The 13,386-nt window shown below is 41.1% G+C and overlaps 1 protein-coding gene across 1 annotated transcript in view; it reads left to right on the top strand.

The window, feature by feature from the left end:
- Positions 1-1,218: 1,218 nt before the first annotated feature.
- Positions 1,219-13,386, top strand: part of RHOBTB1 (Rho related BTB domain containing 1) — a gene marked incomplete at its 3' end in the record, with an annotated part of 32,840 nt that continues 20,672 nt past the window's right edge. Inside the window, exons 1-3 of the mRNA XM_084289721.1 lie at positions 1,219-1,330; positions 10,787-10,988; positions 11,363-11,466. Coding sequence (XP_084145847.1) covers positions 10,797-10,988; positions 11,363-11,466 — 296 coding nt within the window. The 5' untranslated portion in view covers positions 1,219-1,330; positions 10,787-10,796. The remainder of the gene's footprint in view (positions 1,331-10,786; positions 10,989-11,362; positions 11,467-13,386) is intronic.

The following is a 13,386-nucleotide window of genomic DNA, read 5'->3' as shown; positions in this document are numbered from 1 at the left end:
ACCTGAGCCTTATTGCTCCCTGAAAGTTGCAGGTCCTAGAAAAGAGTGAGTACACAGGGGGAGTGCTCTTACATAGAATTAAAGTTTTTTAACCCTCATTTATAGAGAAAAAGTTGTTTGTGCAGAGCTTAAAACTTACAAAATGGATGTTAATCATACTATTAATCTGAAACCTGTAGGTTGTGAAATTTAATTTGTTTTTTGTTGTTACTGTTGACTGCATTATCAGTTTGATACTTCTTTGCTTGCAAGCAGATGTCCTGAGTGAGCATGCACGAACAACAAGAGTTGTTTTAATTTCTGATTTGTTTCCCCTGTCCATCCCAATTCTGTGCAAAGCTGGGAAAGTCGTGCTTAATATTTGCAGTGCCTCACCCCATAGCCTCCTGTGAAGCAGCCAACTGTAATTTTTCGTGACACAGTTGTACTCTGCTGAGAATTGCTGCAGTCTGACCTGCTTAATGTGAGTTTGGCTTCACAGTACTTGAAAAATAGTCAGCTATAACCAAAATGCAGTTGGGTACAATCAGTCCAGGTGTTCTTTAAACAACTTTATCCCGTTTTCCGAATAAAAGGCTGTGTTACTGCTGGAAGACCGGCGACGTACGAGTCCAGCAGGCTGTAAGGGCACGCTTTCTTTCCCGCAGTCACCCCGCTGGGTCAGATCGGTCCCGTTGGCTGTGCGGGGCCGGGCCGGGGCCGCTCCGTGTCCGTGCCCGTGCCCGTGCCCGTGTCCGTGTGGCTGTCGCTGTCCCCGTGCCGCTCCCTCCCTCCCTCCCTCCGCGTCCCGCTTTTCATGAATGAAGGCGGCCGCGCTATAAATAGCCCGCGGGCTGCGCACGTCACAGGGCGCGCGGCTCCCGCCCGACTCAGCGCCGCGGGGCGGGCCGGGGGGAGCCAAGCCGAGCCGTGCCGAGCCGTACCGGCGGCATGCTGCCTCCCTGCCACGGCGGGCCGCCGCCTGCCGGCGCCCCCCCGCTATAAGGAGCGGCGGGGAGGGGGCGCGGCGGCGCCCGGTACCCTTGGCCCGGCCCTGCAGCCCGGCTCCCGGGCATCCCGCTCTCCCGGGTAGGTCCCGCGGCGCCCGGGCGCGATCGTGCCGCTCCCCGCCGGGGCGGGCCGGGTGCCGCCGAGCCTTGCGCGCTCCCGCCCCCTCGGGAGAGGGAGAGGAGGTGGCCGCCCCTCCCCGGTACCGAGTCCTCGCAGGAGCTGAGCCCTCCGGCCTCCTCTCCCAGCCACGAGGCTCGAGGCAAAAATAGATGATGCTTACGGGAAGCAGAAACCTCCTGGAGCTTGGTGCTTCTGAGTGGCATCTCCTAAAAGCCCGAAGGTTTGCAAAGGTTTATCTTTTTCCCTCTTTTTTCCCACCTTTCATTTCTCCTGCTGTGTCTGTGGAGTCTGTTGTGGGTTGCTGTGACAACAGCAGGAGGCTGCTGTGGGGGGCTTGCAGCACGCAGCTATCAGGTGTCTCCTGGCTGGACCTCTCAGAGGACCAAGAAAGGCACGCGGTAGTAGACCTTAATTTTTTTCGGTTAGCCTGTAGTGGATATGGTAGCATCCAACATCTAGAGCAAAGGGAAGGCAGTCACTGGGCAGGCTGAGGAAGACTAGCCAGAGAGCTCGGGGTTGCCTTCTGCTGGTCAAGGCACTACTCAGGCTTCCAAAGGCAGCAATGTACTTGTTTAAAAATGATAGTAATAATTACAAAAAAAAAAAAAGAGCCCTTGAAGCTGTGCATATGGTCACAGTGAGAGCAAGGAAGAGATGCCAGAATATTCTCAATGACTTTGTTCATCCTCAGTCTGTGTACTATTTCAGGACACACAGCTGACTTGAAGCCAAATGTTCAGCTTGATCTGTAATAGAAGCTGAGGTGGAAATTAGTTTGTTCAGTGTGTTCACAGGAGCTCTTAAGCTAGCACTCTTTCTAGGCAAAAATAGAGCATGTGAGGAGGAAGCACTGTTGTTAGGACAGAGTCGCTGTGTAACTGTTCAGTATAAGTAGCAACTGAATGGGACATATCTGTGTACAGGCTGATCAGGATTTATCACAGCACGTGGAAGTAGAGCAGCTTAATTTCTCTTCAGTAATTTTCTGAGGTCCTCTTCTATTAGGTTGTGCTTTTTATTTTTTTATGCCCATTGGATTTGTATTGCCATTTGTATGCCTCAGGTCTGTGATATATCCATTCGCTATTAATAGAAAAAATAACTTGGTGAGCTGAATGTTTATACTGTGGGGTTGTTTTTTTATTTATCTCACAGACATAATACTTACAGAGCGTAAGATCTGGGACATGCTCAGATGTGTACAAGTATTTTTATCCAAGAAGAAATAAACATCAGTTTTAGCTCTGGGGAGCTTTCTAAAACTCTTGCCCTTTTAAAACTCCAGGCTTCACAAATACTGTAGAGCATTAGACTGAGAGGAAGAGCTGATCACTTGACTGGTAAATCCCAATGTTTGATTCTTTGCTAATACATTTTGTTCACTGGAAAACTGTTTAAATCCTGCATCCAGATGTTGCCCTATGCTGAAGGAGCTGAAAAGACGGAGAAGCCTTGAATTTAGGAAAAGCACAGGAGCAACAGATGTTTGACGTGTCCCTCCTTTGCTCCCACCTTTTCTGCCAGAAGAAAATTATCAAGTGCTGTAGAACAGAGAACGTACCCGCGACTGTCTCCCAAGCAGGGTCAGTTTTCCCCCAAGAGGGGAAAAATAAGGCAGAGCAGTCATTGCTACATACAGCAGTTACAGAGCTCACAGCAAGGCATCACTTAGGCGAAGACTGCTCAGATCAATGTGAAAATACCCTTGGATCGTGGATGGTGTGCGCATAAGAGCTCAAGGCCTTGTGCTGAAGGACTGGGTGGTGACAGGGTGTGTGAGCTAGAGTTGGTGCCACCTGGGGTGCGTGCAGTGACAGTTGGGCCCTTTCTTAATAGGGGTAGGCTCATGAGATTAAACTATGGATTCCCTTTGGTTCTCATCTAACATTTCTGTTTTCCTATCCTTTCCGTCTGACATAAAAGACATGGCAAAAGATATGGCAATTTGTATCTTCTTTTTAAAAATTTTTGACAAGTGTCTGTATGGCACTAGACATTACAAGTAAACTCCACATACACTTGCTTCCTGCACAGTTCACTTAATGTCACTGGATTTGCATTTGAGATATAAATGCAGGACTTCAGCCAGGATCTGGAAGTAGCACTTATTAGAAGTCTTAAATACTGAAGTATTTACTATTCTAGTCAGTGTTTAGATTTTTTTTATGCTGTCATCTAGAGATTTTATTCACCTTGTACAGTTTCCCTGTACTGATTGTATGTGAGAGTAAATAATGTCACAAAAAAATATCTTCCTAAAACATCACTGATTAACACGTGAGAAATATCACACAAAGTTCAAGAAATGAGAGCCTGATTCTGTCTTTTGGAAGGAAAAAAGCAGAAAGTGAATTCTTCAACAGCTTCCTGGGCTAGAAGGTCACTAGTGTCTCTGAAATATTTGTCTTTGTAGTTCGAGCAAAACTTGATAAATATATTCCCCATAGAAATGTGCAGAGGTTGGAAGAATGCCTTGGTTGTTTTTGTTTGTTTGTTTGTTTGTTTGTTTTGTTGGTTGGTTGTTTTCTTACCAAAGAGAGCATACAATGTCAATACCTGTCTTTATATAAATTGGTAAAATTGGTAATAACCTTTACTACGATGGCAGCGGTGTAATGCTGTATGAGCTTCTGAATTACATAAGAGTAGGATTTCATGGTGTTTATGACCATGAAAATCAGTACTGCTGAATCAGGCTTTTTCAGTGATGCTTCTCCCTTTAATCCTGAGTTTTATATCTTATCCCAGGTACTCTTGAGCATTGCAGTCACTAAGGATTCAGCTGCAGCTTTGCCCAAAATAGTGAGCCAAATACCAAACCAGGAGCCAAAGCATCTGATGCTGTGTACATTAGTGGGTTATGCGGTGCAGTAGCAGGGGATCTGAGGATGAAAATGTTGGTGCTGAGGCCCCAGTATGCATGTAGTACACGTTTCAGGGGCAGCAGGTGTTACTTCAGATTACCTTTAATCTGGTGTGGGCTGAATGCTCACTCCTTAGTGGTGGGTGGCATGTCTTTCACTTCCGATGAGTCTGAAACAAATTCAGTTTGTTCACGTAGATGGCCATTCCTGACACAAACCAAAGCATGGTAAATGGTGGTGACTGGGGTTTTTGCTTCAAGAATGCATTCTTGTCCAAACTAAAATGCTAGTAGAGCTGCACCCTTAATCTGTTCCTGCAATGTGATTTGTTGCAGAAGGAGGAATAATTTAAGGTCTCATTGCACAATGGCATTTTTTGGGGGGCTGCTTTTTGAAGTAACAGCTTTCTGGAGACGGTTACCACCTGGTCCAAATGAGTCTTGCCTGTTCTTCACTTACTCAGTTCTCAGTCACTTTTATTAATGTCAGCCCCAGCTAATTTCAGCTAGTGTTGATGTGCCAAGTTATGACACGCTGCAATGCCAGAGCTTGGTCACTGCCTAGCCCCTTGTGTCTGCTGTGGGTATCTCTGCTAAATGGAAAGGGCGGCCACTGGAGCCAGGTGCATCCTGAATCCCGACAAAACGCATTCACAAAACTATGCGAGAGCCTTAAATCAACCATGTGCCAGCCCAGATTATTTCCCTCTTCCCAGGGGTGGGTTCGGTGTGGTCACTCTTCCTCGGATCTCTCTGCACAGCAAAAAAGAAGAAACAGAAGGGACTGCTCTGTGTCGTGGCCTGTTCTTGAGGTAGACTGAAGAACTGATGAAGGGAGGGGTAGCAGTATTGTAGACTCTCCCTCATTACAGAAAAGATTCATCCCCAATTCTTGTAACTGGCTTCTGAAATCGTTAAACGTCCTTCACCTGATGTATGGATTAATTTCTAGAGAGATGATCTCATCACAGAGGATACTGCAATGTATGTCACAGGTCAAAATAATACGTAATCTGCTCAGAGTAATCAGCTTGTTGATTTCTGCACTTCAGGTCTTCCAGAAGCTGTCAGAAAATTGACATAGTTCAAGTCTACTGCTAGCATTTGCATTTGGTTCTCTCTTTTGTCTGAAAGTCTGTGAGTAAAACACAAAGACGTGTCCTTGTGGACTGCACACTTCAGAAGGCTCAGGTGTATCATAGATTTTTGGTTGTCTAAGGAAGTGCTCCAATGGTGTTGTGTCATCACAGAGGTAGGCTGGGTTTGATGAAGGGTCCTAATCCACACAAATGAACAGTAAGTTCCCTTGCGTTTTTCCCTGGCATATGTGCGTTCATCCATTTAGATTCTGAAACAACACGTGGCAGGTTAGATATTGAGAACAAACATTTCACTTTTCTTATTTGCTCTGGCTCATGAGCTCTTTGGTCCTTGCCAGTGTGCCAGTGCCTTGGGATTCTGCACTGCAAGGTAGTGACTTATGTGTCTGAAGAACTTGGTGTTTTACATCTCCTTTTCCAGTGGCAATGGTTGCAAGCAGTAACTTTGTAACTTGGGAATGGAGGTAAGATCATTGCTTACCCTTGTCAAATTTTTCATGGCCCTTTTGATGTGTTATTGTGTAATGGCTCACTGAGGGCATCGCTCTGAAAGTATGCTTAAAAAATACATCTTCAGACTAGATTGAAATATGGAGTACCTACAAATGCTCTTTCAAACATTTTCAGAAGAGTGTATTTTTCAGGAATAAATGTTGATGGGTTTACTACCTTTCTGCTGGCCTGAGTTTTTCAAACAATTCCCACTCGCACCATCCACGTTACGTGGTGGCAAATTTTGGTGTCTCTTTTCATTAGATTCCTTTAGTAATTGTGATGACATAATTTTGGTTGGCAACTTGTTTGTTTGAAGGCCTTTCTGTTTTGCATGTTTAATTAGATTCCTTGAGACAGGTTAGATTATTTTTTTTCCCCATGAAATAACTTAAAAGCTTTACTGAGCAGGCAAGGTCCTTACATGCTGTCACTCTGAAACTTCAGCTAAACAGTTTGCTCTTAATGCAAGAACAAAGTAACGTGCTTGCTTGTTTTCATGCTAAGAGATGCTCTCTCAGTCTTATTGGACATGTTTAAGCACTAAGCTAAGTAAGTGCCTGCAGGATCACTCCATAATCACTGATTAAAGTAGACACTCTTGGTGATTCGTTTGTCCTGTTTTGCTGAAGAGAAAAGATTTGATAAGTAGCAGCTGCTCTTTGAAAAATCTTAGGTATATTTAGTATAAACTAAGTGATGATTTAAAATACCTAGGAAGTTCAAAGTGGGCAGTTAGCTGCACAGGCAGTGAGATCCATAAGGGTGGATATCTGATCCCACATAAGGTTTTATAGGGATGGCTCATGGGGATTGCTATTAAATTTGGATCTTCATCCACTTTCGTTCCAGAAGAGAAAAATGCAATTATAGCTTTAAATATATTAAACTGCATTCTTAAAGCAAGGCAAGTTCATGATTAGGGTCTGGTTATATTTTGTATGTAAATATACTTCCATGCATACATAGAGAGGAGTTGTGTGTGTCTGTCACGTTTAATTTGTGTTCTAGTGCACTAGATGATTAAATGGTATGCTCCATCTACAGATCAGTTGGAAAATTTCTCTAGAAAAGCAGTGTTTCTTTACTGAGGGTGACTAGCCAGAAGGATCTGCATGCTATAGCAACCACAACTGGTTTTAGTGATAATAACAACAACTCAGCACTGAGAAAAACTAAGCAAAAAAAGCAAGCATCCTTTGGAATTTAAGGTAAAACAACAGAGGAAGAAATTAGTGACCATAACTGTCAGCAAGCTATGGTTCATGACAGTAACCTTACACTTCTTTGGAAATAAATCAGCTTTAGAATAGTTCTTTACTGCCAATGAAGTTAATTAATTAATTGGTTTTATCTTAGATCTTGTGTCTACTCACATCTGATTTTTGGCTGCCTCTGTCTCCTCATCATATGCCAACAATCAAGGGTGACAGTGTAAAAATAGAAACATCCTAAGAGATTTTTATGATCCTGTGTTATTCTTGTGGGTATCTTTTTTCATTTCCATCCATCTGCTCATCCTTCCTTAGAACTGGATTAAGCAGCTGAATCTTTCACTGCTCTCTTTGTGGGAACAGCCATGTTCGACCGGATGGTTCCCCTAGTAGATTTCGTAGTGCTCCCCATTTGCTGACCTTTCTTTTCTTCTGTGTCTTTTTTTTTTTTTTTGCCAGAGTCCTCTCTAAGATTGATCACACTTCCAGTAACTTTCCTCTTACTTTTTCCTTTTGTCTTTTGTTGGTAAACTAAGCTATTGCAGGTTGTAGGTTGGTCTTGACAAGTTTTTCATTGGTGCTGGAATTTTATGCTACTTTTTCTTAAGCTTCACATAAGCTGGATTGCTCTTGTCTGACCAGTTTTGGTTTAGCTCCTGTTGGCTCTTCCAGATGTTACCAGACTTTCAGAGCTCAAATCTTTTTCTTTTATTTTAAGTTTTGCAACAACATGTTTAGCATTTTTAATCAGAGTGATTATATAATAGGTTTAGCATGAGCTTAACCTAGAGGATACCTTAAAACAAACAAACAAACAAAAAATGAACAAAAAAACTGACCATGTCTGTATCTTTAAAATCTTGTATGTATTCCTGCTTTTAATCACTCCAGAAGCCAGAAAGATTCTGGTTACATTTATAAGCATTTAATCCACACATTTTGCTAATTGTTTACTCTGTAATTTGTAGCTTGTGTCTGATTTATCTGAGGTGCCTAAATATCTGTCCAAGCTTATGTCCGTCAGTCTCTTTATAAGCTATTTCTGTTTTAATCCCTTTCTGAAAACTAGTGAACAACATTAAAATGATCTGCATTTTTAGTACAGACATACTTTGTATCTACTAGAGTGGTTTTAAGAGCTTTCTTTAACATAGCCAGGAAAGTTTAGTGGTTTTTTTTTGTTGTTTTGTTTTCTATTCCCAGTTTATTTTAATCTCTGTCCTGTGCAGTATTGAGTCATGCTAAAAATATCTTCATTAGGCTGTCATTGATCTACAGCAGGGCATTCGGGCATGCTGTGTCTGAGTTTTGTGATATCTTTGCCTTAGGTAAATCAGTAAGTATATCAGAAAAAAAAAAAAATCATTTTCATGTGTTCTTTTTCTAGGATTCTCAAATAACTGCATTGATTTCTCGTTGTGTTTATTAAAATTTGCCTATTAATTTTAAACTTGCTTTGTTATTCTCTTGGAATTTTTTTTAACATTCCAAACCCTGCACTTAATACATATTTTGTGACTGACTGTAGTGCATTTTTGCAGAACTACGACTTATAAACTTGTGAAGAATTGTAAAATCAGATTCTTATAAAAGCACTTCAGCTAATCTGAATAGCAGCATTTTAATGGAATATTGGGTTGGAGGAAAATTTATTTTGGAGTCTCTCTGCTTGGTAGTTTAAAACCAACCAGACACACTGGCTGGCCTTCACCTTCATTTTGTTTTCCAGCCTTGTAAACACATTCCATCTGTGATGTCTAGTCCATGCATGAATAAAATATGAAGTGATTTAACACCATGTATTATGTTGGGGTTACTCTTAATTCTCAGACTTGAAATGAGACATTTTTAGATCACGTACTGAAACTTTGTGGGGCTTTTGACTGGCTTTGAGGCAGCAGTGTACAAATATCTTATTTTCTGTAATGTGGAAAACACCATAGTGTTTGTCTTCTTTTATTTATATCATGGCTGTATTCTTGGAAAGGATGGGTGGGAGGAAAGAGGAATTCTCTCTCTTTCTAGCTCTCTTATATTTGGATTCATGGAGTTTTTACAGAGCCCATGAGCCCTCCTGGGTGTCAGCTTGATGAGAGCTTGCATGCAACCAGCAGCTGTGGTTGAATGGCAGAAATAACTGGAAAGTCTCTGCAGTCCTTTACTGCACAAGTAGTAACCTTTCAGGATGCAGGTCACAACTCAGACGAAAGGATAAAGGCAATATCTTAATAGCTTTCTTTCCTTTTCAGCTAAAAGCTCTTGCCGACATAGCAGGTTGGTATCACAAGGCCATTAGGTTTACATGCAGTAGATATTACGCATACAAGCTTGAAACCACATTGTCTGCTCTAGAGTCACTGGGCCCACGTTGCAAACTAGGGTAGAACAGCTCTCTAACGTGTATCCTTAGCTGCTAGTCTATGCTGTGGCATTTCCTGAAGCATTCAATGCCTGTGAAAACTTAACAGTGTGACACATCAGTGGCACTCTTGCACAGCTCTCAATGTGGTCTCTAATTCCTCCCAGCCACACATAAATATCAATTGAAACAACTGTATCATAGCCATTACAGGTCTTGTTTGGCAGTCCATGCTCAAAATTTTCAATATTTGTGTAGCATTCAGTCCTAACACTGACTTTTTTTTTCCAGCTTACATCACTTAAAGTAGTGAAAGAATGCACTTAAAATTAGTGTTTGGTTCCCAACGACTAAACACATGCTTTTTCTTAAATAGTAACATAGCGACTGACACAATTAAAATGTACACCAGAACAGCTTGTATCTAATATTTTGGATAACCTGATAGTTAACATATATTCTACATTCAAGAGCCAATAAGATATGAATACTAAAAAAGCTACTGAAACAAAAGACACTCACTGTCTTATCTGTAGCGCTTTCGTCTCAGGAAAAAAGATCATAACAGCTTCAGATGATGATTAGTGTTTGCTCAGTTTAACTGTTTTACATTTCCTTGCTGAAATAGCAGTTAGGCAAGCTTTTCTGAACAAGTTTGTGCCTTGCACTCTGCCTTTTCCCCCTCCTTGATTATATTCCCCATCAGAGACCAGATTGCTGAGGAAACTTTTTAGACATTAGAAAACCAAAATCAGATATGTTGAACTATGATCCCATGTCTCTTTATATGAAAATAACAGACTTCTGTAGAAAACATGCAAAGTTGATTTCAGTCTTTCAAATATCCCTCTGTTCTGGCTTACATTCATATCCAAGCATTGTTCAATACATTGCCAAAGAACATTTAAGTAAATAACTTTCCATCAGGCTAGTATCTTCAACAATCTAAGTCTCTCTACTTTTTCTGTATCATATTAAAAAGTTTGTCGGTATATGTGAGTGTATTTGCAAGTTCCTGCGGGGCTGTTAGGTTTCATTTGGGTTCCTGATCTTTACAAACTTCCTTGGAAAATTAAGAGCGTGTAATACATGCAGGAATTAATGGGAGTTGTGGTTTGTAGAGAACAGAGTCTCTGGAGTCATCTTACAAGCCAGTTTTATTGTGTGCATATAACTAAAACCATCTGTGTGACTTGGTCTTAGCAATATTGTTTGGAGAGCCCTAAATCAAATCCTGAATGGGCAAGATTACTGAAGGCAGGTTTGTACTAGGATCCTTCAGGTTAAAGCCACTGATGCCCAGTCTTTTCTCCTTTGTAGCATAAAAAACATTAGCAAAAGGTAAGTTTGTGCTAGTTGTCCTTGTTTCACCAAGATCTATCCTCTGGAAACAGGCTTATGTTTACAGAAACCGAAGTGAAAATAGCATGTGAACAGCATAAACTGGCTGACTGCGGTCAAAATAGCCCTGCATTTGCATAACTGTGCAGTATTTAAAGGACCAGCTAGTGTGCTTTGGTACAGTTTACTAAAGGTGTTTCCTTGAGACTTTGTCCTCTTCAAGCATCTCTGAAAAGTGGAATTAGAAGGCTCTGGTTCTAAGCAGCATTGATTTGTACAGAAAATAAGTCTAACTGTCTTGTTACAGTTCCTGATAAATGGACATTGACATGGACTACGAAAGACCAAACGTTGAAACTATCAAGTGTGTGGTGGTTGGAGATAATGCAGTGGGGAAGACTCGTCTAATTTGTGCAAGAGCATGCAATACAACCTTGACTCAGTATCAGCTGCTGGCAACTCATGTACCAACTGTCTGGGCCATTGATCAGTACCGTGTCTGCCAAGAGGTAAGGACTGCAGGTCCACAAAATATGGAGCACATGCTGTGAGCTTGTACTAATGTTTATTGGCTAGCCTTTCTTTGCCAGAATGCAGCAATGAGCTCACAAGTATTGTATGTGCAGTTTCTTCTGCAGCCGTGGTCTGATATGCAAGGAAGCTGACATCTCCCCAAGTCTCTCATTCCAAAGCATTTTTTTCTTAAATTAAAGGTATCTTTAAAAGCTGTATGTGCTGCTTGTGTTTTATAAAATATAGCATTCAACAAAGACTACATGTGATAGACTCTTGATGTAGCATGCTTTTGATCTCTTTACAAGGCAAATTAGAAACGTATTTGTTTGATGGAGGAAGAGAGAACATAATGTGTATTTTGTTCTAGGTCCTTGAACGCTCACGAGATGTTGTGGATGAAGTGAGTGTTTCTCTCAGGCTGTGGGATACGTTTGGGGACCACCACAAAGACAGGCGCTTTGCTTATGGAAGGTAAGTTGATCCAAACTAAACTTCAAATCATATTTGTAGTAAAATTTCAGAGCAGTAGAATTTGCAAATCTTGGTTTTTAAAAAGCAAGGACTTAAAAACAATCAAGGGTTGTCATATTCCTGCCTACTGCAAAGAGGATTATATACTGCAAGGATTAAAAAGAGATAAATATTTTAAAAGCAGCATAGTTTTACTACACTACATTTCCTTGAAAAGCCTGCTAAGCTCTGTCAACAAATGTTGTCCCATTTCAAACTTTAAAGAACATTCCCAAAATATGATTGTGGTTTTACACGAAATTGAACATCAGCACTTCCTGCCTAAGTGGTATATGATGTAATTACCTACTTATTGCTGAGCTAACAAGCAGATATGTTGGAAAACTGATGGATGGAATAGTTCTTGTATTAAAACCTGTGACATTGACTGGACAGCTCACCTACTTAGAGCAGAGCCCATTCTATCACAGGTGAGACTCTTCTGTATTTTGTTATTTAAAGCTAACAAAAGGAAAAAATGTTCTTCCGTAAGTATCAAGTGTTTGTTAGTGAATGGATTACACTCAAAAAGCTTTAAAGAAAAAAGAAGTAATCTGGATTATTCCAGCATATATAACATAACTTCAGCATGGACTTCAACAAGGACTGAAAGCATGTACAGTGAGAACAGACTACCTCTGTGGGGCAGATACTTAGCTGAAGAAGATGGCTGATGGACAGGTTTTTTGGAAGTTTTTCGTGCTTGTTTTTTTTTTTTTTTTTCCCCATAACTGACATTTAAGCAAGGTCTTGGTCCTCACACATTTTTTCACCTTTTCAGACTTACTTTTCCATATTCTCTCTGCTTCAGTCTCTGCAGATGACCAAGCTTCCATAGACAATTTTTTTCCAGCTGAGAATGTCCACTGTAGATTTCGTGTCCCGGCTTTGAATTCAATGTTGTCAAAATGTACTGTCTGACTGTTTTCACTCTGTGCTACCTGATGAAATGAGGGGCTTTGGAGGTTGACATTTTTTCTTTGTCCCTCAGCATCACTGCAGAGGGTTCTGCTGGTTGAATCAGTCAGTTAAATGTTCACAGTGTAAAAGTCTGCACAGCAGTTGGTACAGACCATCCTTTGTATACAGCCCTGTGTTAGTGGTCTATTTGAAGAGTCATGAATTAGCTTGAACTTTGCATCAGAAGCTAAGGCAGCACTGCAGCAGTCCAGGGCTACAAAACCTGTACCATTTGTCAATAATCACTGTGTGTGGCTTTAAGGTAACATTGACCTTAATAACAGTGTTGCTTAAGTATGTGAGTAGATACTGTTTTAACATTTGGCAGCATGTGGAGCCTACTTTGATAAATACAGATGTAACTTAACATTTCCTCTAACCGTTCCTCTTTGGTGTGGCCTCCTAATATTCTGCAACAGATACTGTGTCACTGAGAAGATTACTGGAGATTAAGAGAACAAAATCAGGCATGTTCTGAACTCTGATCCACCGTTTACTGACAGGACAGGAGAGGGGGGAAAACAACATGCTTAGTGTCTAATCCTGCAAAAACCAAGGGGGCCGTGCAGAACTTGAGATCTCTTGGGATTAAGCATGTGAACACAGGGATTCATTTGTGATGTTACCAGAATCGAACCTATGTAGAATCAGGTTTGTTATACCCTGGTCAACTTAAAAAGGTTGTTCTGGAAACTTAGGGTGCTGTTAGTGGTTTTTCTTCTGCAAGTCTCTTAATCTAGTATGTAATTGGAATCTCTAAAGAATTTATTTTCTAAATAGAGTTTCAGTTGTAATATTTCCTAACTGTAAGCACTGATCAGGTGGTACTTCTTTCTTTTTTTTAAAAGTTAGTTTTATTTTGAATCAGCTGTGTAGCCTTTTATCTGTTTTAGCATTTCTGAACATTTTACCATTCAATAA

This window comes from Netta rufina (assembly GCF_964035555.1).
Source record: "Netta rufina genome assembly, chromosome: 7".
Lineage (NCBI taxonomy): Eukaryota > Metazoa > Chordata > Aves > Anseriformes > Anatidae > Netta > Netta rufina.
Note: the sequence above shows the minus strand (reverse complement) of the source record. Positions and strands in the feature narration are given on the sequence as shown.